The sequence below is a fragment of the Lagopus muta genome, chromosome Z (assembly GCF_023343835.1).
Source record: "Lagopus muta isolate bLagMut1 chromosome Z, bLagMut1 primary, whole genome shotgun sequence".
NCBI classification, from domain to species: Eukaryota; Metazoa; Chordata; class Aves; order Galliformes; family Phasianidae; genus Lagopus; species Lagopus muta.
In genome coordinates, this window is record NC_064472.1 from 71,008,849 (window position 1) to 71,035,491 (window position 26,643).

Consider the following 26,643-nt stretch of genomic DNA (forward strand, 5'->3'; position numbering starts at 1 on the left):
TATTGCACAATGTAGCCAGCTCATTTTCCCCCAGGATGTCTTTGGTTTCCAGGGCCAAGTCTTCTGGGAACAACCACACAGCCACAGGCAAACTGTGCCCCCAAACTTGTGCTGCCCCACATAGGTAAACCTGCCCCTTATCTCCACCCCTCTGTGCCCCAAGTTGTCAAGCTTGGTAAGAAAGGAATCTACTTTCATGTTTTTCATGGTCCTGAGATTGCAGAGCACATAAGTGAATTCAACATTTTCTGTGTTATTACCAGAATTCAACAGGGATGGAACCTCTACAGTACAAATAATTCTGCATGAGCACAGGCTTTGCAGACTATAAACTATTTGACCATTACATACATTAGAAAATAAATTCGAAGTCTTGAAAGATTCTCTACATAGTTACGAGAGTAAAATGCCCTAAATTTTTGAGCATTTCTGTTGGTAACACTGAGAGATTGATACATCTGGCTTTGCACATGGTCTTAAACCAGGAGGAGTATGTGTGCTCTTGTCCATTTAAAGAGCATTTGTGCTTTTTCTCATGAGTTTCCATACTTTCCAGACTAAAGCATGAAGGTGAAGTGTCTGTATACATGTTCTAGTTTAAACCTTGGGATGCTATGTGCAGGTGCTGTGGGAGGGATTACCTTGTTTGTGGCAGTCTGGGATGGGGGTGTGTTTGTGTGCACATGTGTGTAGCCTGATTCTGTAAAACACAGAGGTACAAGAACTAGTGTGGGTAATAAGCCCAGGAGGAAAGCAAAAGGAAAAGAAAAAAAAAAAAAGGCAAATTACCAAGGGTATGTGGTACCCTGCTAAACCATCCACAGTGTTCTACATCATCACAGGAATGCATGCAAGCAAATGTGTAGAAGAAAACCCACTTCAGATGTGTTGCATTGCTCCAAAGGAGTGTAAGAAAAGAAAAGAAAAAAAAAAAAAGAAAAACACCAGTCACATAATGGAAGTATTCTCAAGAAGGAATTGTTTAATCACAAACACCTTCCAGTCTTTATCAAACTGGTTTGTTCTTCTTTAACAAACTAATATTTGTATTTCAACCCCCTCCAAAAAAAGTAGATCATCATTTTAAAATGTAGCACTGCTATTATAAAAGAAAGGCTGGATGTTCTGATGGTACAGCTTCCCCCTCACAGTTTAGCATTAAACTGTGTCAGCATCTTCTCTAGCTTTATTGCTAGTGCCATGTTACCTTTAATCCTTAATTTTCCTGACATGAAGGCCATGGTTGGCTTTAGTTTACCTAAAAAGAAGATACAGAATCATCAGGAGAAGGAAAGGAACTGGAGACAAAAAGCGTTGATATCATATAGCAGTATGTAGTAGTTACTTCACTACCAAGTACTACTGTTAGGGCAGCATACACTTAGGAAAAAATAATTAGGGATGTGCAGAAAAGAAGTTCAACAGATTGGCTGGATGTTTTCTGAAGCTACACTCTGAAAATTTCAATAGCTACTGAACAAATCACTAGAAATTTTATTATAAAATCATAGACTCACAGAGTGGCTTATGCTGGAAGGGAACTTAAAGGCCATCCACTTCCAACCACAGCTCATCCAATTTCAAGACCACAAAGAGAGACGAACCTGTCTGTTCATCCATCAGCAGGACATTTCCTGCCACCAGTAGCTGCCCCTGTTCTGCCAAACGCATTTGTTACTCACCAGTGAACATCTTCACAAAGTCACCACTCGACATGCTCATCACAACGTCAGCTGCTGCAGGAGGCTTCCCAAACCCAGCACTCCCACTGCTGGTTTTCAGGTCAAGGTACCAAGTGCCTCCTTCATCACCTGAGCAGAACAGGGAGAAGCTGTGGCAGCACCGCAAGGACTGATGTACCCCACCCTTTGCTATCCCAGCCAGCTTTCCTCTCCCATCTTCGTGTGAGACATGCCAGAAGCTGCCACTTGCCCTGCACTCTCTGTGCTGACAAGATTAGCCCCAGCAGATGCCCCACAGTGCCATGTGTCAGGGGACAAGCCCAAGGCAGCAGCTGCTGGCAAAGCTGGAGACAGCAGGGGCTTGGAACAGAAGTGCTGTGCTGACCCTGTGCAGCACAGCCAGCAGTGTGACACAGCAGAAACAAAACACCTGGAAAATACACCACATCCCTCGAAAGAAAAGCACATGCTGCTGACACAGAAAGCATCTCCCTATGACAAGAGCAGCACAGTAAATCCTGCATGTGCTGAAGTTGGCCCTGAAAAGCAGCATCTTATAGAGCATACCCAAGGATGCCCTGTTCCTAGACCAGCTTTGAAAAATGAGCATTTACATGTGAAAACTCAGACTACCTCTTGCTAGAAAAGTGAGCATTTGAGGATTTTACAAGTGATGGTTTTACCTGACAGTTCAAACTGAAAGACGCCCTGGGTGGATTTCACTATTTCTTTATTGAGTTCTCCCTGAATAACTCTGAATGTTTCTGCAACAGGGCCAGCTGAAGCAGATTCTGCATTAACCTTGGCTCCATCCGATGCCTGCGAAGCACCTACAAGAAACAGATCATTCTTCTCTGTAAAATGCCAAAACACTGTTGTTTTAACATGTGAAGAAGCATAAATGCAGCACTGCTGACCACTGCCAATTTTCTAAGATTTGAACTTCTTAGTTCTTGGGGAAAAATGAATATTTTGGTATTTTAGAATTAATAAAGGAAGTTTTCAATAACTGGAAACTGGAACTGGTATACAGCACTAAAGAATTCTGTAATTTGTTTCATTTCTTACTATGTCAAAATATTAAAAATGAAACCACAGGAAAAGTTTAATTCTGACTACTCACAGTTTCCTCATAATTTACTCAACAGACTCGTGACAGCATAAACAAAACAAAAATCTATCAGTGCCTTTAATAATGTAACTTTCATCTTCAAATGCTTCACTTGTGTATCTTTCTAAGAATATATATATTTTCAGTAATTCTTCTGCAAAAGATTCTAAGCTGTAAATCAATTCACAACTTTAATTAGCAACTTTTTACACTGCAGTGAATGTGTTCATTTAACATTAAGAAAGAACATTTGCAATTTACAAGGCACATAAAGCTTGTGACGAGACAAAAGTCTTGTAGAATGTCAGTTAGGTGTCTTACGTATCAGGAAATAATTAAGACTGCTCTGTGAATTGCTACTAAATAACCTGTGCTGGAGGTCGGGGCAGTCAGCAACATCAGTTCCTGGCAGAAAGTTCAAGAGCACACTGAGAAGTAGTATTTTCAAGGACTCTATACAGATTTTCAAATGGACTCTATACAAACTTAGCCTCTTTATCCCCTTTCCTATATTTGTTTAGGCGGTCCTATAAAACCAATCAGTATTCCTGTTTGCCCTCCAACCAGACACATTACTATTCTGAAAACGTGAAACTGATTCTTTTATAAAAAACTTCTCCATTTCATCTTCTAGACGTTCATATCATGTATGACTCTGAGAACTTCATGTAGGAAGAGAGGCTCTGTCAAGTTCTCAATGCTGCAAGACACTCCTGCAAAATATGCTGATTGCTTTTAATTTTTTTCCCAGCACTATTTACTCCAAATCTTCATGCTACTTAATTCTGGTGGTAAAAAAAAGATTGTTCAAAATAAGGCACTGATTATAAACTGTAAAAGTTGCAGGCTCTACAGTCACTTCCATAAATCAAACACCCCAAATACAAAAAGAGATTTTGCCAAATAGCTTGAATGTAATCCAAATGCTTGGGAGAAAAGAAAAATAAGTTAAAATACAGCAGGCATTCGTTATCACCACAAATAATCAACTTGTACATGCAGAGCTTGCCCTACCATGGCTTTCTGATTCTGTGGCTGTCATGTCAATTTCAGCATCCAAGAAGAAGTCAGGAGTCAGGGGGTGACCTAAAGGGGAGTTGAACAATAACAGTAAGCCCAAGTGAAGGTGAGCTGCACAAACAGGAATGCATTCTGAAGGAAACAGCACCCCACTTTACAAGTAAGTGAACTACAGGTGGAAAGAAGACACAGCATGAGGTGACATGTTTAGGATCTGGTACATTTAAAATCAGACCTGGAAGGCTCTTACAGATGCAGTGAGAAACATCTGAAGGTGAAGAAATGCTATCTCACTATTTGCTAAGTAGTAATACATGCAGCAATTGTGCAAGTCTATTTACTTTTTGTTAATGGATTTTTTTTTTAATTTTATGGACATTGATGATTAGAGCTTCAGTGAACTATTATGTGCTTTCCCACGTCATTTTCCCATTCATTTTCTCAAACTTGGGACAAAGCATCTTTTGACTGACTCACATAAGAGGCTAAGAGAATGGAATATTCACATTTCTCTACAGCCTTCCTTCCTTCCCAAACTTCTCCTTTTAAAGATCTCTTTTACCTGGTGCAACTGCATAGACATCAAAATCCTTAACACCTTCTTCTCTCAGTAGAACTTCATCAATAATGAAGTTTCCAGTGAAACTTTTTGGCTTTGTTAAAATGCAATATGCAGCATCTGCCATTATGTCAGTTTTTCTGCACTGCTTCTCTATTCCGGCTCCTCCCAGCATATCCGTAGCAGCTGTATGTATGACTGGAAAATTGAAGGACAGAAAAAATCCAGTTTAACACTGATGACATGAAATTCTTATGTCTTTGGCAACTGCATGAACTTTATTTTCCTCTCGTATGAAAATTTATCATAAGAAGACAAAGCTGTGTAATACCATCAACCAGCAAAGAATGCTCAACCAGCAAACACTTCTCCAAGTGTAAAGATTCCTTTAACTGAAAAGTATTAAAGAAACCAAAAGATGAATAATGGGAAGAACTCCTTATAACATTCATTTTATTCAACCCTTCTATCAATACTTTCCACACAAAGACTTCCTCTGGCTTTATTCAGGACATGAAAAACTAACAGGACAACTATCTTTGTCAAAGTGAATGTGCATCAGTAACTAAAATATTTTCTGCAACAATTACCATACTGAAAATCTCAATACTTAATTTTAGCTCCGCAATAACTTGTGGGATAACAAGTGTCTCTAAGTTAAAGATGAGAAACCCAATAGCACAAACTCAAACAACTTTTTGAAGAGTCCACGGAATGGTTGTGTTAGATCCATAAATAAAATCCATACTTAAGGTGTCTCATTTCACCTGATCTGAAAAACAGAAACTGAGTTTTATCAAAGGTACAGTGTACATACAGCTAGATGTTTTTCTCCTTATAAAGTAAAGCAAACATATTTGCCTTTCTTCAGTCTGCTGAAATGTGATGGCCCAGTAAGACTCTTTTTTTTTTTAAATAACTGTAACAGTTTGAGATGATTTCTGCCACGTGAGGTTTACCAGGTGGTAGCATGAGGATATTCCACTATTCTGAGGACTGATTAACCTAACCACTTTTCCTGGACCGTGCTCCTCTACTTTCCTATTACTGCCAACTATTATTGTTCTAAAAAGAGCAAAACTATGGGCACAAACTGATATGAAAAGGTTCTGAACATCTCCTCTCTCACAATCCGAATATCATTCCACCTATTTCATAAAAGTGCTGCTGGTTTTGTACTAATACACATACAGCATCTTCCAGTTCGATCCTGCAATACCTCTACTACTCAAACACACTCTTAGATCCTTTAGGCAGGCTACCTCATTTCACTTTTAGATAAATGGAGAGCTCCTAACATCTCACTGTCAGCATATTTTTCTATTTCAAAGAGTTGGATGAACCAATAGAACCATACTAGCACAGTGGTAATCTCCAGCGTTGAAGCTAATCACATATATATGACATTCTTTAAATTAGAAACTTCACTATTGTATTATACATACTATGAAAGTCACCTCTCTCTCACTCTAAAGTAGTTAACTTTTTTAGTTTTGGCAGAGAAACCTTTCAAAGCAACATTTTCCTCTCCAGACTGTTTGCACATTACAAACTTTTGTCTTTCAGGTCACATGAACAGTTTTCATCAAGAAAACACTGATATACACAATTTTGAGAGCTCACTTAATGCTTCTAATGCTCTCAAGACACTCGTCTCTTTGTTCAGCAGCTGACCAAACCTTGAACAGCAGCCGTGATCCTCACTGACCCATGGACAATAAACTGGAGCTAGTACAAGATGGACACAAGTTATTTTTCTACAGCTCTTTAATGTGCTGTGACTTGCAAGAAGTGTTGGATGGTTGTGTGAAAAAGCACTTGCTGGCCCACTGAACCAGAACTTCAAGGAATGGGGTTTTTTAATTGTTTTTTACATCTACTGAAGTATGTATCTTGTCAGTTTCATCTACTCTCTGGCAATCTAACTAGCTGGGGATTCTAAATAGTACTGGACATTTAATACCTACAAATGAAAGTATGTTAATACTCAATGATTCTGTGCAAACCAAGGCTTGAGTCATGTTGAAAGGAGCAATGACAAGACAGGTCAAGAAGAAGCAGAATGCACTCAGGCTGAAGGTAAGTTTGAATGAAAGTGGCGAGGCTATAGTGAGAACTAGGAAAGGAAGCCAATACCCATACAACATCTTTGATCACAAAAAAATATGCAGAACTGCTCAGTTTCCTGAATCAGTCCCAGCAGTTATTCAAACTTAAATAAAACACCTGTATAAGACAAAATACAAAAATTCATAATAATCACCTGTTTTAGGCCATAAAGCATTGACAGCAACTTCTCCTTTAAATTCTTCTGCCATTCCCAAGACACACATGGACATGCCATATTTAGAAATTGTGTAGGCTACAAAAAGTTCACAAAAATCCTATATTTAGTAAGATACAAATTTAGAGTTTATGCACAGATTTTTACTTCTGAAGGATATAAGTTATGGAAAATCAACCTTCTGGGGTCAAAGCAGTATCTTCCCAGAGTACAGAAACTCTCCCAACTCCCCCCATCCTCAGCAGATAAGAACTGTAGTTCTTATGTCTACATTTTTTGGCAAATGGAAACAATGACTGAGCCTTAACTGCGTGGTGTTTTTCTTGTGTTTTTCTCAGAGACCCCTTACACCAGTATTTAATAGGAAAGGGAAAAAAAAAAAGAGAAAAGGAAAAAAGCACATTGTAAATCCTTTTTGTCTATTTTGAGAAGGGAATCTTGAGTGGAAAGAACATGGACTTGCAAGAGTTGTTTAATCATGTTACAAGTGTTGAAATTTAAAAGGTAATCTACAGGTTTAAAATGAGCAACATACGTTCTAGCCTGAAGACACAATTGGAGTCTCCTTCACTCCTCAAAGATAATTTCTGTTTAAAAAGACAGCATTGAGCATTATGGCTATCTAGTCAAATGCAGAAGCACAGAGAAAAAAGATTTTGCTTTTCTATCTCTATTGGAAATAGAAAACACTGTGCAGTCTTAAGAAATCCTCTGAAAAACTTGTAACTCTTACCTGTAGAACCTTCTTGAAAATATAAAGGACATACCAGGGCATGAGATTTGCACTGGGTTTCACCAGAAAACAATTTATTTCAAGTAAAGTGAAAAACACTCTGAGGAACCATTCCTGTCAATCTCTAGTGAGGACTAAAAACACAATATCTGGAACTCTTGGCTGGCACTCCTTCACATTTCATTAGTTATTCATACATTTCTCAACACATTTCTCAACACATAACAGCAAAGGCAGTGGATGCTACTTACCACAGTGATTTTTGAACCACATGGGTTTCATATTCAAAGGCGGGCTGAGGTTCAGAATATGGGGGTTCTTACTCTTCCGTAAGTGGGGAAGGCACGCTTTAGACCTGGAAGAGAAGAATCAGGCAAGACAGTCATCTCTTATTTTACAGAACACTTACCATTACAGCAGAGCAGTAGTTTCACGGAGATCCAATGATAAGCTAAAACCCTTCCCTTGTAATCAAATATTTTTCTGATGAAAAGAACTGAAAAACATCTGTCCTATCTCACTTATCTCGAGAATAGCATTCATATCTAATAGCTGGGCTGCATCCTCCAAGCTGTGCAGCAACATCTACTAAAGCAGATTTTCCAGATGCTCACAGGTAATAGTCTCCTTGTAATAGTTCTGGAAGGGCAATAAACCATGATGTAACAAGCCAAGTAACAAGTAACAAGTAACAAGCCAAATTATCAGTGCAGAGTATCATCTAGTGCCATATTTATTATGTTCTGATCACAAGTTTATTTCATTTTTAAAACCACAGTTAAGAAATGATATGGTATAGTGAAAAGCTATGATGACTATTCCAAGAAGAACTTGAAACCAACACTCTAGAGACTGAAAGTCATATATTTAATTCAACTTGGAATTTACATCAATCCGTAAAGCATAACTGCCACTTCCACAATTGTGGTGCACATTTTCATGGGCTCTCTAACAGAATTTTTACTAAGTGTATTAGGGAGAACAGCACTGCTATGAACTACACTAACTGCCTGCTACTCATGCATTTAATCTGGATACATGCATACTGTCAGCCACAGAAAAAACACTCTCAACCATAAAATCATTAAAGTAGATGCTGTCTTTTACAACCTGTATAAACAAGCTGGGGTTTCAACTCTTTCCAGTGACAGTGTTTGTGACTCACTAGCAGATTTCTTACTGCACAGGAATCAGGAAGACTTCAACAGATACACTCTGTCAGATGGGAAGTTCTCCCTGTCTTCTCCACAGACAAAAAAAGCCACACTATATACATACATCTATTTAGTTATTATTACTTTCTGCACCAATATCTCAGATAAGCATTACACATTTTGTTAAAATGGCTTTGGTTCGCCGTCTCAGCACTTACGTCAGGTAGGTTCCTCGTACATTGACATCCATCATAAGATTGACCTTCTTGGTTTCTGTTTCCAAAGTGCCGGTCAAAGAGATGGCGCTCGCATTGTTCACCAGAATATCAATCCCTGGTTTTAAAATAAGTCACCTCACATTAGCAGCAAAATAAAAAAAGCATTAAAAACAGGAGTAAAGCAGGTTAGGGTGTTCTTTCCTTCCTTGACTAATCTTGTGTCCCCTGCCCCACAGCATACCTCCAAACGTCTTCACAGCTTCCTCCACGGCGCTAATTATTTGCTCTTCTTGCCTGACATTGACAATGCATGGCAGTGCCCTTCCTCCAGCTGCTTCAACTGTGTGATTAGAAAATAACACACAGAATTTGTCTCTCAGACTGCACAAACTGCCTACTGAGAATCTCTCATTCAATGAATGCATTAAAAATTACACCTTTCAAATTATGACCCTTTCACACACTGCATAATGAATAGGGATGCCACGACAAAATTCTAACACTGAGAACGTGCATAGCTCACCACACATTTTAATTAACATGGCATTTTTACATTTATGCATATGCGTATTCATTACCATCAAACTTTAATACCTGAAGAATTCCTGCGAGGGAAGAGAAGCACTTGGGCTCATCCTTATAAAGCTGAATGGGAGCTATGAGAGTCTAAGCAGTTTCCCACTCATACATGAGAATTAAGCGAGGACATGCACACATCCCACAGTCTGAAGCCCACCCTGATTACAACTTACTCTCTTGTGCAGCTGTGTAGATAGTTCCAGGAAGTTTAGGATGGGGCTCAGCTGTCTTGGCAGCAATCACAATGTTTGCACCATCCCTGGCAGCCTTCAGGGCTATGGCTTTGCCAATTCCCCGGCTCGCGCCAGTGATGAAGAGCGTGCAGCCTGCTAGTTTCCTGAAGACGAGTGGGAGGTAGAGGGAAAACAAGAGGGGGAACAAAGCAAAATCTGGAACTCAGTGACTTCTTGCACTTTTCAGGACAAAAACAATCAGTGCAGTTTTCCCAACAGTCAATTGCCTTCAACATTTCACAAAAAGAAAACAGACCCATAATACAGAATAAATGGATAAATCTGTAACAAAGCCTTTCACCACCACTGAACATATGATGACTTCCATTATCAATACAAGGAAGCTGGAAGGTTGTGCAGGTCTCCCAATTGCATTTTTACTTTTTTGTACAATAATCCAAGACTGCCCCCAACAGAACTGCTGCATTCTCCAAAAACAGAAAAGGTGTTACTTCTAAAAACAAACAAAAAAACCCAACCAATTCTAATGTTTTCACACTCACTGCAGCTCTCTGTTTCTTTCAGCCCTCTGAACACAGAGGACAGGCGGCTCAATGCGCTATAAAGGCAAAGTCCAGAATCACCATGCCAGAGCAGGGTGCCAAAGACAAGAGCCAGGAATCAGATTTTCAGAAATGACCATGATTTCTCTTAAGGCTTTTACAATAAATTCAGTTTTCCAGTAACTTTAATCCGATAATTCCCCACAAATCTATCCAACCAAACCTTCTGGAGAAACTAACAAGTTCTAGAGCACCAGGAAGACATTCTTCTTACACACAAAATGCCAAGGAATTTTTGAAGAGCAAAAAAGTCTACTCTATGCTACAGCATATTTCACAATAAAGCCCTACAGACCACGGGCTTTCCAAATGAAGGATTCTGCACTTTGGTGCTCTGCATCAAGCCCATGCTGCTTTCCATAACTGAATGAAAAAAACAAGAGGTCTAAGACTGCAACCCCGATAAAGAATCTGTATAAGCACATGCTGCAGCAAGTTCGAGGTTTTTTCAGAAAACAAATTTGATATAGCTTTCTTTCCACTTTGAGCTACACTCAACATAATCAGTATTTTTCTGGCATTTCCTCTTCACCCTCCAGTCTGAAAACTTCCAAATAAAACAGCCTGCAAGAGGGCATTTACTTTCAGAGGGCAAAAAAATGAAGCAAGGCAGGAAGGGGCAGGAATATTCCTCTGCATTGGCATCCTATGTCATCAGCAATCTCTGGAAGCCAACACAGCCCTTCAGAAGCCAATTAAATGTGGAGGTTGGTAGCCCTGCCGCGGTGGGGGGGGGTTGGAGGTTCATGATTCTTAAGGTCCCTTTCAACCCGGGCCATTCTGTGATACTGTGAATTCAAGCCACTGCCTTCTGCAGAATTGGGTCCTAGAGAGCAGGTGAACCAGCAGGCTGACACAGCTGCCCAGCTGACCTGTGACTGAGTCCCCACATACAAAGGTGTCACACAGGGAGTGGAAGCACCGGTGAGCTACAAAGAAGGAATTGAGAACACTGCTTGAGTACGTCAGTATGGTGTAAGGAAAACCAAAGTTCACCCGCAGCTGAAACTCGCAAAGGAGGTCAGTTGTAACTTGTTTATCTGCTGTTACGTGGGTAGGAAGAGGGTGAACAAGGAGAAGGCATTGCTGAGTGGTGTGGGTGATTCAGTGAGAGCAGATACTGGTAGTGCCTGAGGTGCTTAGTGCCTTGGTCTTCACCAGATTTACTTGCTTAGGAACACAGTTCACCAGGACAAGAAAAAGGAGCCATCGATGAGAGGTAATCATGGTCTTTTCCAACCTTCTCAATTATATCTAGTCCAACCATCAACCCATCCCCACCATGCCCACTAAACCGTCTTCTTCACTGCCTCATCTAAAGCCTTCCTGAATATCACCAGGGATGGTGACTCCACGTTTCCCTGGGCAGATGTTCCAATGAATCATCACTCTCAAGAGAAGAAATTTTACACAATATCAAACCTGAGCTGAACTAGAAGCTCCTTCAGAGGACATAGCTATACATGTCCATAGATCAGGCTGTAGCAGGCGTGCTCACGCCCTTGCAAGGCCCCTCTCTTCATACCTGACAAGCCATAGGAATCACTGGAGTCCCCTGTCAACTAGGGGAAAGGGAATGGGTGACACATAGTCAAAGAAGCCAGAAAAAATGCCCCACCAACTCACAGATGTGCTAGCTCTTCAGTCTTCCCCAGGTTGGTGTGAAAATCATGGACCAGCTCCTCCCCTGAGTATGTATTTATGATGACTCGGAACTGTCAGCATGGGCTTGCACCTGATTACCTTCTGCGGTAGAGTGAGAGAATTTGCGGGCAAAGTGAGAGCAGTTGACACCATTTACATTAGCAAGGGTTTCATTACTGTCTCCCAAAATACTTTTGTATCCAAGTAAATACGTAAAATGGTCTGTGTGGTTGAACAGCCTGAGAGGTAAAAGAAAGGTTGACTGTACAGGTTCAGGGAATGGTGGGTCAGAAGCAGTATTCTGCCTGGAGACTACTATTAAGCGGGATCTACCCCAGCACTTTTCAACATCTGGATCACAACCTAGAGGAGAATACAAAGTGCACTGGAAAGGGATGACAAATGGCTGATGTGCTTAAGGGCAGGGCTGCCATCCAGAGGAGTCTTGACAGGTCAGATGAATGTCAACAGAAGCCTCATGACAGTCAACAAGGACAGTCATGAAGTTTTGAAGAGTCCCTGCAATGATACAGGCTGGAGAAAGAATGGCCAGGGAGCTGCAAAGGCTAAATAGGCAATGGGGAACTTGACAGAGAGCAAGCTGAGCGTATCTCAGCAGTATGCCCACCAGGAAAAGCCAGCAGCATCGCAGGACGCAAGAACCATAAAGCACAGATGGAGAAAAGGGATTGTGCCCCTCTAGTCAGCACCTGTAAGACCACACTTAGACCCTGTGTCCAAACTGGAGCCTCTCAATATGAGACAGATGTTGACAAGTAGGAGTTGAGCACAAGGAAACAGAATTGGCCAATGGCTGGAGCCCTTGTGAGGACAGACTTAGGGACTGGGCTAGCTCAGCCTGGAGAATGCACACTTTTGGAGAAACCCAACAGCAGCCCCTCAGGGGCTCTCTGGAGCTCCATCAGTTCTGCAGATTCTGTTTCCTACAAAACAAACTGTTTTGTACCCACACAAACTGTTCATTGATATCAGAGACGTAAAAGGGAAAATTCACCTTCATTTCATCCCCAGTGAAACGCTGAGCTGACTCAATACTCTCACGCTTTTATTGTGTTGGGATTTTTTTGTTTGCTTGCTTTTAAAACCTTCTTGCTTAGTTTTCCTATAACCATTTAGTTTGTCCCCTTCAGCACAGTGTGAGAGCGCCAGCAAAGCCAGATGCATCAGACTCTTCTCGTGTTTCTTCAGTGTCACTGAGAGAACTGCACAAAATGTGAAGCATTCTGCAAGACTTTCCTAAAGCAATCAACTGTCTAAGTTGTTACAAAGTTGGTAGGAAGTTGTTTCAAGTCGCCAATATTCTAAAGGCTCCAATGCGCTGAATTCTGGTAAGGAGACAGAATGTCACATTCACCTCCCAGCTCTGCAGTCTCAGGGTTGTTAAAATCCTGAAGTTGGGCTCCTTCCTCAGCAGGCACGGGGGCAACCAGGGGAGCCCACTGCAGCATGGGCAAGCAGCATGGGCAACCAGGCTGCAGCATGGGCGCTTTCTGCACTTGTACAGAATTTTATGACAACTGCTTACAACATACAAATAAGGACAATGTATGCCCCCGTTCTTTAGCAGCTCCAGGCACGAGAGAAGCGCTGCAAAAGCCCCTCAGCGCAGATCCTACAGCACACTCACCGCCGCACTTTGCCCTCCGGACGCTCACGCAGCTGGCCCGTGAGCGCACAGCACCGAGCGGTGTTCCCGGCCCGGCCCCGCCGCCTAGTCGCTCCGGGACAACCCCGCCCGGCTCCGCCTCGCCTCCCCCCCGCCCAGAGAGGGCTGCGGAGCCCCCGGTTGTCCCTCCGCCCGGCCCCGCTCGCCCCAGCGCTGCTCTGCCCCGGGACCCCGAGGCGCGGGAGGCGGTGTGGCTCGGAGCTCGCCGCCCCGCCGAAGGAGCAAGGGGAGGAGGAAAGCCGAGGACGCCTTACCCAGTGTTGGGCAGCATGGCGGCACGGCTACAGCGCGGCTCGGGGCGGCTGCCAGCTCGGCGCAGGACGCACTGCCTGTCACACCGCCCTCCGCGCAACCGCGGCACGGGGAGCCGGGCGGAGCCGAGGCCGAGCGGGTGCACGGGGCGGACTGCCGCTGGGGGGCGCTGCGAGCACGACAGGAGCTGTGCGGGCCTTCCGTCGGAGCTACATCAGGAGAAATGAATGCAGCGAAGTGCCCGCGGCCGAGCTGGGGGACCAATGAAAGCGTCAGGAGCCGAGCTGCGGCGTGGCAGACTGCAAAGCATGCTTAGCCTTCGACAAACAATTTCCCCCGCGATCTCGATCTCGCCGCTGAAGGAATGAACGAACGAACGAAAGGACGTGACGAACAACCGAACTAATTTATTAGCAAGATATCTTATCTTCAGAACTATCGCTCTACCAGCTCTACTCTGCTGACGCCCCCGCTGTCCCTAGGGCGCCCATCGGTCACCTCCACCGCAGCCGCGCAGCCAGCTGCCTCCCTCCACACAGCCGGAGCCGCAGATGCTCAGCCAGCAGCCTGCTTCCACCCAGCCGGAGCCGCGGGCACTACGCTGGCGCCGCGGGGCTTCGCAGGGCTCCCACTCCGGTGCCATCACCCTGACTTCTTGCTGCACGCTCACCGCGACGGGCGAGGCGTGGAAAGGCAGGGCGGCCCCAGGAGCCCGCCGCTCTCGCGCTCCCGGGTGCCGGGGAGGTTCCCACCGCGCTGGGCCGCGTGCCGAGCCGTCTCCCACGAAGGGCGAAGCGGCGAACAAGAGCTGAGACACAAAGAAGCCACCAGGGCTCCGGCCGCCGCTCCGTGGCGGCAGGGACTGGCCCGCGGGCCGCCTGCTTCCGGCACGCGCTGGCCGCGTGGTCGCGGCTCCGACCTGGCGTCGGCTGCGGGCCGTCCTTCGGCGCTTGCGTGGCCGGGGCCCCGCGGCCTCCACCGCCTGGGTGCCGGCTGGCGGACCCGCTGCCGGCATGCAGTGCTGGCAGTAAAAAGAGCGGGGAGCGGCCGCGGCTCTCCTCTTCTGGCCAGATCTCGGCCTGCGCTGCTCGAGGAGCCGAGGGCTCTCTCCCCCAAGGTCTGGGTTGCAGTTGACGAGGGCCTGCAAAATGCAGAGGAGAAAAGTCTGTGCTGTCACCTGAAGGACAGCGAGACACAGAAATTCGGGTTTTCAGCTGCTGAAGACAAACCTGGGAATGAGCATCACGAGCTGATCCTTGACCCCTTTCCGCAGGGCGGGAGCGTCTTCGCTCAGTGAAACTGGGATTTGTCCTTGGAGACATTCCTGCAACGAAGCAGTCTTTGCTGTGCCTCTTGGTAAGCGAAATCCTACTGAACCTCCTGGGGGTTCTGGTGGGGCATCGCTAGGTGATCGTTGTGAATCTATGGTGGGAGTGGCAGAAGCACCGTCATCACAATGCGTGCTGTCACAATGATGCCCCACTGGAACCAGGAGGTTCAGTAGGATTTCGCTTGCCAAGAGGCCAAAGCCCTCTCCAACACACAGTAGAGGGGCAGGATCACATCCTTTGCCCTGCTAGCCACGCTTCTTATAATGCAGGTTGGCTTTCTGGGCTGTGAAGGCACATTGCTTTGACTCATGTCCAGCTTTCCTTCCAGCACTACCCCTGGTCTTCTTCACCAGAGCTGTGCTCTATCCTTTCATCCCCCACCTCGTCCCAGTGCATGCTACAACACAGCTTGTAAATCACATTATGAATCACATATAATTCCATGGGCTTTTCTGAACTCTCATGATCTGCAAACAAGAAGAGTGTAAGAGTTTCTACTGCTTTGGTCAGTAGCTAATAAAATGTTTGCCATACATGAAGCATCCAGCCAATCTGTTGAACTTTTTTTCTGTACATCTCTGATCTGTTTTTCTTAAATGTGTACTGCTTTTACCACAGAATTTTGTAGTCAGTAACTCCGTTTCTTTCTTCTGATTTGCATGGTTTCATCTCTGTCTAAAGCTGGTGCTTTTTCACTTGTTAAAATGTACAAAGTTTTTGTTGAGCAATGCTGAGTTCTGGCAGTGTTTTGGATCTGTGATTTCCACATTTATCGCTGTTCAAATCATTTCTCAGTTCCCTTCAGCAAAAGTTTGGAACGGAGCTACGAGATAAACAGGCAAAATGACAAAAAGCAAAAGACAAAACACACACACACAAAAATGTTATTCACTAACTAAAGTGATTGATATGATTTAGCCCTTGGCTTGGAAAAGCAAATTCTTTTTCAGTCAGTCAGACACTTTTTCTCAGTAATGTGCTCCACTGTTGTAATGCGTTAAATGCATTAAATATGCAGGCGGAAATACTTAGGCTGTAATATTTGAAATGGCTGGGATTTAATCAAAGAGCATGATTTGGCATTTCTACCGTGTAGATCAAAACACCAAGCCAATAGCAAAGGGGAATGTCTAAAAACTCGCAGATCTTCCTGGAAATGAGTTACTGTTTCCTGGTCAGTCTGCCTCTGCTCCGTTCTTTTCTGGTGATCCTCTTTCTTCTTTTCTGGTGACTTAAAGCCATCTCTGGCTTTCCTCACAAGGCTTCCTAACATCGCATTTGTATTAGGAAAGTCAGGAGTTAAGTGTGATACGATATTTGAAATGAGGCTGGAAAAGGTGCTGCCTTCAAACTTTGGGAGGAAAACATTACTACCAGAGCATTGGCCTTTCATACGTAGTTAGAACACAGCTTTAAAATGCCAGTCCTCTTTTTACCTTGATGCAGCGTAAGCATGAAGAAGATGTGAATCTCGCGGAGAAGACATAACTTGATTCTGCTGTAATGCACAGCAAGGAAAACATTTTTTCTGTAATAACTTATAATGATTCAAAGAGAAATTATAACAGAATTATATTTTTTTATCTTTCATGGATAATTCTTTTTTTTGCTTTCACTTTTTCTGCAGATAGCAAACTGCCCTCTGTTACTGTGAGAGGTACTCCGTCTAACTGAACAAGATTTCTTATTAGCATGTCTTTGAATTATCAGACAAGTAATATGAGATCTGATGCCAGGAGTAGGGGAAGCACAGCAGATTTCCATTGTATGGTTAGAGCTGAACTCAAAACTAACTCATCCTCTGAGTGAGATGCAGCTCTTTTGGTTCTACAGAGTTTGCCAATGTTCACAAAGCTTGTAGGAACTGGTCATCTCATTAAATGGTGTCGAAAAAGAGCGATGATCTCAAGCTCTTGAAAACCACAGTGCAAGTGCCTGAGTGCAGAAAAGGGGGGGCATGAAATTATTTCTTTAGGGATCCATATGAGATGTGCTTTGGAACCTGCAGATAGTAGACAGATAGTGTTTTTGGAAGGAACTCATTGTGGAATTGTGTTTCCAAACACGGCCCTGTAACATCATAGGAAATGAAGCAAATGGAAGAACTTGGGTATCGAGAGCGAGGTTCTTTTATGCCTGTGTCATCAGCAATCCCTGTGCCTTTGTGGTTTCTGTGCAACTATTCTGCTGAAGCATTTTATTTCTCTGGATTGCAGTCTGGGGAGGAGGGAAGGATGTGCACCATTCTGTTCAATATTAGATATGTCCTGCAACCTAAAGGCACAGGGTGCCCTGCTTGCTTCCCTGCCTGTGCTGTGTGTGTTTCCTTTGCATTCAGTAATACTGCTCCCATGCAGTGTTGCTGGCAGCTGTCAGTGCCATTTGATGACACTCTGCTGCTGGTGTTATCTTAGAGACGAACGTCTTCCTTAGAAGAAAAATGATTTTGCTGGAGATTCATCCAGAGAAGAACAAAGCTGTATCTGGCTAGCCACTGTGTTTTTTCTCTCTGTATTACAGAAATAATGTTTCCTGTGGGATGAAAGCTTGCCATGCTGCTCTGGGGAGTGGTGATTGTGAACGGCAACTGGGTCAGGGCTGTGTCTGACTGCTTCTGTGGTTGTACAAGTAATTGCTCATGCTGGGGGAGAGAAAGACAGGGACTGTTATGTCCATATATAAGTTATTATGGATTCAAGCCCAGTGGAACAAGCAATTCAGTAGCAAGAGACAAGGAAAAACAGAAAGATGGCATCTCTGTTTTCTAATGGCATGTGTTTATGCTATGCTACTTGGTCCAGACTCAAGCATGTGTCCTAGAGGCACATCATGGGAACAAGGGTAGGTATCCCACCACCTTCCAGTCAGAGCCTTGGGGCTGTGCTGTGGGATACTGTGGTGCTATTAGGTGTACGTGATCCTCACATTACGAATTTTCACATGGTGTCATTCTTGGACTTTATGCTCTAAACAGACAAGGCTGAGCAATGAGCCAGTCTGCTCTGCACTGTAAGGACAAGCCCTGCAGTGGGTGCTAAAATTCTTGTGGACATTTGCATTCCACGGGATTTTTACATGAGGACAGAAATGCACTGCTTGTAAATCTATTGCTCAGGTCACAGGTTTTGAGGCTCATGGAAAAGAAATGACTGAATAATCTCCTTGTTCTGTTAATGTCAGAAACTGAAGAAAAACTTCAGGTTTATTTTAGTGACAGTTCCAGTTAATGTGAACATATGAAAAGAAAACTGGCTCTAAGGCCTGTGTAAAATACAAACACTATCTGCATGCTACTGAACGTAATGAATGGGACTGATAGCTAATTGTACCAAGAAGAAAATGTAAGCTCAGGCTTCAGGTCCCCACAGGCTCTGTTTCGATGATCTCTCGTACTTCAACAGCTCCACGGGTTCGTTTTTTCCCAGCCTGAGTTGGGAAAAATCCAGCTGTGTGCGTGCCAGCAGAGGGAGTGCTCAGCACACCAGATGGGATCACAGAATAGCCCGCTTTGGAAGGGGCTCTTGAGCATCGCAGAACCACAGAAGGGTTGGGTTGGAAGGGACCTCAGAGCCCACCGAGCTCCTGCCACGGGAGCATTCTGGGGGGATCCAGAGAGAAAGAGTATCAAAAGCTCCACTGAACACCAACAGATGACACCAGCAGTCTTCTCCTGTAGGAGCTGGGTAAGCTTGTCATTAAAGGAGACTAAGTTCATTGAACAGGACTTTCCTCTCACCAACCGGTGTTGGCAGCAACATTGTCCTTCAGGTACCTCCCAGAATAATCTTCTCCATAATTTTGTCAGCCACTGAATTGAGACTGGCAGGCCTCTGGTTGCCCAGATCTTCTTTCTGACCCTTGTGGGGAATAGGGACAATGTTTGCCGGCTTCCAGTCAACGGGGATCTCTCCAGATTCCCAAGACTTTTGAAAAATTAATTGAGAGAGGTCTCAGGATGATGTCAGCCAGCCCTTGGAGTACCCTGGGATTAATCCCATTGGGCCCCATATACTTATTCACCTGGAGCAGCAAATCCCACTCAGGTATAGAATTGGCTGTGAATTTATCATTCCCACAGCTGTTCTTTCTCCCATGGTTCTGGTCACATCCACGCTGCAATTTAGGGACAAATTCTCTCTGCATCTCCTGGGCTGGAGCACATACAGAGCAAAATGCTGTTCTTGATGAGCTTGCAGCAAACTCACCACAGAATAAGACTTACTAACAAGCACCAATGCATTTTTTTCTTCTCTTGATAGAATTCAAGGAGAAGATGGGATAAGCAGAATAGCAAAATCTTTCCCTCACAAATACGAAATCCTTGCTCTGGAGCACGAGTGAGTGTGTACTTCCCAGAGCATCTTTTACAGCTTTTCAACAGTGACTGTTTGCTTCTGAGCCATGCTTTATTATGCATATACATAGAGTATATGTAAACATTTCCAAAATCTCGATGAAATATATAACACATTGCTCCGATGTTTAAATAGGATCTGGGATGATTTCTTCACCCTCTTTTGTTGTTGTTGTGTTGTTTTGTTTGTTTGTTGTTAAGCAGAATTTTCCTTATCTTGTTGCACAACCGTTTTGACTTACTGAGTCCCAAAATACAATTTCAGTTATCAAAGTATTTTTAGAGTCACTCTCCTGTGTGTTACATTATATGAATACTGATGGCAAGCAGCCTTGCTATGAAACGACCATGAAAATCTCCCAGGAAGCTGATGTCTTCATTGGCTTCAATAAAAGATTGGGATCACTTTTGTGATAAGAACAGAACCTACTTACAAATTAGAGATGGGTTGTACTTTCCAAAATTGCCTTTTTTTAGCCAGATTTTCATCAACTTATCTTTTGGAGCAAACTTCTTTAAAAACCAGAGCTCTTTTAACCATTTACCTGTTGCACCAGGGCAGTTATTTCATGTTTATTCAATGATGCTTTCCCTACAAGAACCACTAAAAAAGAGACTTAACCACTAGAAAAAAAAACCAAAAAAACCCAAAAAACCTCAGGTTTGTTTTTAACTGCAGCTCTTACACTGCACTCTTGCAAACGTTCAAACAGCATTTTGGTCCAAAGGTGTTCAAACTCCAGATTGTATCCCCTCAGGGCTGTTGTAAGAATCTGGTCACATTGCCTTATTTATGGCAGCGGTGGCCCAAATATGGTTTGATTCCCCATCCCCAGTTTCTTTTAAGGCTGAGGCCCCTGCTTGTTCCTTAGACTTGTAGTTGGATATTCTGACACAGTGAGAGAGCTTTACGTGCATTTATTACGTATTTCCTACATATTTAGAGTCAATGATTGATGAGATTAACAGACTACAAGCTATGAAAGCTGAAAGGAATGAGAGTTTATTTAAAGCAATCAGTAGATAAAGCGTACCTTTGTTACAGGCAACATTCCTTTTGTGCCAGTAATCCAGTGGTGCAAATGTAGACTGAAAAGCAGAGAGACAAAATCTGTCCCTCTCAAAGAATTAGCATAGGTTTCTCCCAAGTTATAAGCCAATATGATAAACTGAAAAGGATGGATTTTTTACTTCTCTACACACCAGTGTTTCTGCACACCTCATTATTTAAAGGGACTGTTTCTTGCTTAAGAGTAATAGTCTTCTGAGTTCCCAACCTGAAGTCATGGCTGTGTGGTACCCTCCTGCACCAGCTCTGCTTTGGGGTCTGGCTGCTCCTTCTGTAACTCTGCCTCTCGCCGTTCCCACTTGGGGCTTATGCTGAAAAATGGAGAGGGAACCTTGCAAACGGTGAGGGGACAGTATCACTGCACCTCTTGAGGAAGGCTTACTTCCACAGAGATTTATTAGTGGGCTGCACACATCAGCTCGATGTTACATTAAGGAAATGAGAAAGCAAAGAGAAGGTAGGGGACAACTGCCCAGGGGACAGCCAAGAAACAAAGCCATGTAGTCCCCAGAGGAGTTTCTTTTCCAGCATCAGCAAGTGGTAAGGATGAGAAAGGTGACAATAACTATTCTTGTCAGACTTTTCCTGTTGTTCACTCTGTGCTTTACATTTGGATCCAGCCAAGCTCCCTGCTGTTGTTCAGATTGTGATGCTGTCAGTGCTAGCAGGATCACATTCCACCAGATGCAGAACATGCACTTTGTGTGTGTTTAAGGTGGTAATACTTACATGGTATTTAAATGACTTATCATTACTTCATTACGTTCTACTTCCTATTTTTCTCCCAATACAAACCAGTTAAACGCACACAAAGATTCTCAAAAACTTGTCATTTGCTTCCCAGGAGAACCTGTTACAACAACCATACAACAGCAGTTCAACAACTGAGATTTACAGATGGAAGCTCATGAGAACAACAAGGCACAGGAATGAGACAAAGCAAATTAGGTACAGTGTGAAGAGTGAGAAGCAGGGTCCAGAGTGCACAAAGAAGGCTGCTAGCATTACAAAGTGAAGGCACTGGTATGGATCTACTTGTGCAGCATTTGTCCCGTCTGGCATCTATGGTTCAGCACAAACATTGGGTTTTTACAAATCAGTAGTGATCACAGACTGGACTAGCATCTAGTGCATCAGAACTTCATGGCAAAGAAGCAGAGAAGTGTGTGCATTTCCTCCATAGCAGGGTAAAACTTAAGCAAGCCAATCTCTGTACAGGAAAGTGAAAAAATCTTCTCTTATTTTGTCTTAATATGAACAGTGCTTTCTAGCTTTTCCCCTTCCTTTTTCGCACTGATAGGAACCACATGGCACAAGCACTAGCTGGTGGAACACACCTTTTTCATCAATGGTTGAAGTTTTATCAGTGTGGAGGATAACTGCCACATCATTATTTCCAATTGTAATCTTTGTCCTAAGGGTGTATTAGCATGTATTTAGTACTGGTTCAGTACTGGGAGACTATATAGCACGAAGTTCTGGATCTTTTTCCCTATAAATATGAACTGTACTCCATAAAAATGGTTTGTCCAGAAGGATGTTGTCAGCTATTTCTTCATAAGCTAAGAACTTGCTATTTTTTGCAAAAAATATAAATGTGATAGAGGGGAATGTAGTGATTCAGGCTTTGCAGTAAGAGGAGAATGCTGAAGCTCACGGCTATTCACCAAAACCCACATCTCTCAGAATTCCAAGTTTACCAGGCCCAAAATGGAGGGAATAAAAAATTAATGCTGTTGCTTCACGCAAAGCTGGGAAGAAACAAGCCCAGATGGCTCACTTCCTTATTTTCTTTACCTGAGGAATAAGTGTTGCTGCTGATATTGAACACATCCTAAGCAGTGCCCTGTGTTTTTGTTTATCACTTTGACTGCTATTGTTTTCCTTTCTTTGTAGAAAAGGAAGAAGCTCAGCAAAGTGAGTTTTCTTCCATAGGAAATTATCCCCGCCCCAAGAATTCTGCAGCCTGAAAAGATGTGATGCACAAGACTATATTGCCAGCCTGTTACAAATGGGCAGCTGCCTGAAGGACTGCAAATGGACCCAGGATTTCTGTGACAGAACAGAAAATCAGCCCCTCAGCAACCCAGCTCTGTCAGCACAGACCTTCAGCCCCAGCCTCTGCCTTTCTGTGGATTCAGCACACAGCTAAGCCTGAGCTCTGCAGAGCATCTTGTAGAGCAGTACGTCTGTGCTCGTAGGTCAGTGGTAAGAGGACAGAAGGCGGAAGGACTGTGGGTCTGCCATAGCATTTGTGCATCGCTCATTGATAGCTGATCCAGTTCTGAACAGGGGAACTCACACTTGGCAAAGCAAGAGGGTCAAAAGTAGGATCCAGTTATGTTTTAAAGCCATTTTCTGTGTTGTGAAGCACATTAGGAAATAACTTGTGGGGACAGCCTGGAGATCCAAGTGTCAGGGTTTCTTAAACATAGAAAACAGCCTATTGTACTTACTTATTGTACAATACATAAAAATTACACACTGTACATTCTTACTAGTGCCAGCTAAAAATCCATCCTATAATTAGCATATATTTATACTGCCAGATCCCCTGCTTTCTTTCAAGTGGTTTCTTGTTGAGCTGTTATTACACATTTTTTATCGTATTCATTGTTCAGGTTTTTGTTTAATTCACCCTGCATTGCCTGTGTATGTCTGCCACATGACAGCTGACACACACCTGCTGTGGTCACAGATTCTTCATGTTCCAACAAAACCCAGGGGTCTCTCCCATCAGTGTTTGCCTTCCCAACAATAAGATAGAGATGCCATCAAACTAAGGAAATAATGAATTATACTCCTGCCCTCATTATCCTTTCCTGTTAGGTAATAAGGAAGATGGTTACTCTAAGGAAGCTCTGCCATACTCTTCATGTGCATTTCATCAGGGATTTTTTTGACTCCTATTTCTTATTTTCCAGATTAGTCTTTTTTGCCTGTAAGACATTTAGTTATTCATCTAAAGCAGAAGTCATTTTCAGTACTGAAAGGAGCTCATTATTCACATTTTTTCTAAGAGCTTTGTCTTGCAGACAAATACTGAAGAAATCAGAAATCTTTTCTGTATAGCAGCAGTTTATATTCTGACTTATGGTGCATTGCCAATCTTACTTGTCCTTCCACAAGAAAAAGCAACAGAAACTGCTTCCATTGTATGGTAAAAGTGTAAGGAGAGCTGAAAATCAGATTTCTTGAACTCTCTGGAGCCACGTCAGACAAGAAGAGCCTAGAAAGTAAACGTCATTCGTGTCTCTGAACCTTTAAGTAGGCATCAGGGGAGCAAAATCCTTGCCAATTTAAGAGACAAGCAAGTCCACGATTGCCTCATGAGACTGAATATGTACAAGTCCATGGGGTCAGATGGTGTCCTCCCAGAGTCGTGAGGGAACTGGCTGATATGGTTACCTAGTCAGTCTCCATCATATTTGAAATGTCATGGCTGTCAGAAGAAGTCCCTGGGGACTGGAAAAGTGAAATGTCACTCCTAGTTTTTAGAAGGGCGGACAGGAAAGCACTTAAGAAACTACAGGCCAGTGAGCCTTACCTCTGTGCCTGGGAAGATCATGGAGCTGTTCCTCGCAGAAGAAATGTTAAGGCACGTGTGGGATGAGGAGATGATCCCCAATAGCCAGCATGGCTTTATCAAGGGCAGATTGTGCCTGACCAGTCTGGTGGCCTTCAATGTGGTGGAATGATGGCATCAGTGAATAAAGGAACGGCAGCTTGTCTGCCTGAACTTGTGCAAAGCCTTTGGCATAGTTCTACATCACCTCCTTATCTCTGAAGTAAAGAGATACAGATTTGAAGTCTGGACTATTGCGTGGATAAAGAATTGGTTGGATGATCACAGCCAGAGTGCTGTTGTCAACGGCTGTGTGTACAGATGGAGGCCGGTTATGAGTGGTATCCCTCAGGGGTGCATCTTGGGACCAATGCTCTTCCACATCTTTAGCAATTACACAGACAGTGGGATGAAGCACACCCTCAGCAAGTTTGCTGATAACACCAAGCTGAGTGGTGGAGCTGATACTCTAGAAAGAAGGAATGTCATCCAAAGGGACCTGATCAAGCTTGTGAAATGAATGATGTTCAGTAATGTCAAGTACAAGGTGCTTGGTTTGCAGTAATCCCTGATAAGTGTACAGACTGGGGCACTCATTAAGAACAGCCCAGTGGAGAAGGATTTGGAGGTTCTTGTGGACAAAAAGCTGGACATGAGCCAGCAGCGCGTGCCTGCATCCCAGAAGATCAACTGTATTCTGGACTGATTCAACAGAAAAGTGCAGCAGAGAGAGGGGAATGATTGTCCCCTCTGCTCTGCCCTCATGAGGCCTGATCTGCAGTCCAGATCTGGGGCCCCAGCACAAGAAAAGTGCAGAACTGCTGGATTAGCTTCAGAGGAAGGTCGGAATGATGATGAGAGGTCTGGATCACCTTTCCTATGAACAAAGAGAGGAGATTTAGACTAGATGTTAAGTTAGGTATTAAGAGGAAAATTTTTCAGTCAGAGGATGGTGAGGCACTGGCACAGGCTGCCCAGAGAAGCTGTGGATGCCTCATTCATGGAAACATTTATGGCCAGGTTGAAAGGGGCCCTGGGCAGACTGGTCTGCTGGGTGGCAGCCCTGCCCATGACAAGGGGTTGGAAATGAATGACCCTTACAGTTCCTTCCAACCCAAGACCTCCAATGATTCTAAATTAAAATCCACAGGAATTTCATACAAAGAGTTGCGTGGTGACAACTCTGAAAACTCAGTCTGTGTTCTCAATGGTATTTTCAAGCACCTATAGAATGGCATTTTCAAAAGCACCTCAGGGTCTGTTTTTCTTATGTTGTCTTCTTCATGACTACAAATTATTAGATGCAACCTAGTAGGAAATCTAATGAAGGAAGTACCAGCAGGAAGTTCATTCTCCTCTAGTATGCTGGGGTGTGAATGTGAGGCAGCCTCATCGATACATGTGATGACAGGAGCTGTCTACTGTGCTTCCTGAAACATCAGGCTGGCCCCAAGGACTTTGTGCATGTGAGAAGTTGGCCACAAGCATGTCTGAGGTCTCAGCCAGGAGAAAGACGACAGGGACCTCTGTCAGATGGTTGCAAAAAAGCATTTCAGAGCTGACTCAAAGGCCTGGTATATTTCTTGGGCACTATCATGGCCTTGTAGACTTTTGTAAGCTGTTATCTACTTTGCTTTTAGTCAACACACATTTAGTCTCGTTTTATTTAACTCTGACTTGAAGCTAGGAGTTCTGGTTTTGTTTTTCAAGTTGAGAACTACCACATCAGTACTAGCAGATCCATAGACTTTGTACTGGGTGTTTTTTAGTACCACTACTTATTCCCACACGTTCCTTCAAGTTGTCCAGAATAAAATATGAGTGCCTACATGTGTGCCATAGGCTGGGTTGTGAGTCACTAACAGTGGAATCTGGGAAGGACAAGAATCTTCCATTAATCAGTGACTGCTGGAAGGCGACAAAAACAGTGCCCTGCATTAAGGCAGTTGAATTCCTGTTCTTGAAATTGTCCCACACTGCCTTCTATTTAGGAAATAAGCTCCGGGCACTCCTTGCCTAATTCAGACCTACTCCTGTTTCCTACAGGACCAGAAAGACATCTGCTTAAACACTTGCGTAAGCCTGCCCTGCCCCAGTCAGGCTGAATAGTATTTGCAGTGCCAAACCATAGCAACCTTACTGCAGGTGGCCACACTCTCAAGCTTCTCTGCTTGAATCTGGCTTCTTGTGGTCTTGTGTCCTCCATTACTGTTCCAGCAGGGAAGATTCCTTCGATCCTTGAGGATCCCTTTTGCACTCTGTGCCCTGGTTTCTGACCTGTGTAGGCGGGATGTAAACAGTGTTGAGCAGGAGGCAACCAGATGCGGTGGGATCGACTGGCAGAGAAGGATCATGGTCTTCCAAAGATGAAGAATTGAAAGCGTCTTTGAGAGTGACAGAAATTGTGTGGCAACATGCAGTGCCCCCCTAAGTAACTTTGAGACTGGCAGGTAAGCGAAGGGTAAATTAACTGGTAATTCTTCACTATAAAACACTGTGTTAGTCTTTAATTACAGATGTTCCAGGAATGTGGCTACAGTACCTCACAAACTCTCCTTTTAGCAACTTTCTTTACATAAAGAGAACATGTGTGAGTGTGAAAGAG

The 26,643-nt window shown here is 43.6% G+C and overlaps 2 protein-coding genes across 2 annotated transcripts; both read right to left on the minus strand.

The window, feature by feature from the left end:
* Positions 1-962: 962 nt before the first annotated feature.
* On the minus strand, positions 963-13,851 carry HSDL2 (hydroxysteroid dehydrogenase like 2). The gene is made up of 11 exons (XM_048932465.1): positions 13,722-13,851; positions 9,514-9,677; positions 9,003-9,101; positions 8,762-8,876; positions 7,641-7,744; positions 6,636-6,734; positions 4,376-4,570; positions 3,808-3,879; positions 2,366-2,512; positions 1,683-1,811; positions 963-1,258 (listed from the first exon to the last, which is right to left on the minus strand). Exons 1-11 carry the CDS (start codon positions 13,736-13,738, stop codon positions 1,146-1,148), a joined length of 1,254 nt encoding a protein of 417 aa, XP_048788422.1. The 5' UTR covers positions 13,739-13,851; the 3' UTR covers positions 963-1,145.
* A 96-nt stretch (positions 13,852-13,947) lies between these two features.
* On the minus strand, positions 13,948-15,907 carry LOC125687372 (uncharacterized). Its single transcript, XM_048932491.1, has 2 exons — positions 14,949-15,907; positions 13,948-14,860 (listed from the first exon to the last, which is right to left on the minus strand). Exons 1-2 carry the CDS (start codon positions 15,039-15,041, stop codon positions 14,198-14,200), a joined length of 756 nt encoding a protein of 251 aa, XP_048788448.1. The 5' UTR covers positions 15,042-15,907; the 3' UTR covers positions 13,948-14,197.
* Positions 15,908-26,643: the final 10,736 nt, after the last annotated feature.

What these genes read in the sequence shown, in the direction of transcription:
- HSDL2 (XM_048932465.1), bottom strand. An exon ending in TGTCTATGCAGTTGCACCAG is followed by an intron (nt 3,880 to 4,375) that starts GTAAAAGAGATC and finishes ACTCCCCTTTAG; the next exon opens with GTCACCCCCTGACTCCTGAC. An exon ending in CACAGAATCAGAAAGCCATG is followed by an intron (nt 2,513 to 3,807) that starts GTAGGGCAAGCT and finishes TGTTTCTTGTAG; the next exon opens with GTGCTTCGCAGGCATCGGAT.
- LOC125687372 (XM_048932491.1), bottom strand. Translation starts at nt 15,041, where the DNA reads ATGTCTCCAAGGACAAATCCCAGTTTCACTGAGCGAAGACGCTCCCGC. An exon ending in CTCGTGATGCTCATTCCCAG is followed by an intron (nt 14,861 to 14,948) that starts GTTTGTCTTCAG and finishes TGCATTTTGCAG; the next exon opens with GCCCTCGTCAACTGCAACCC.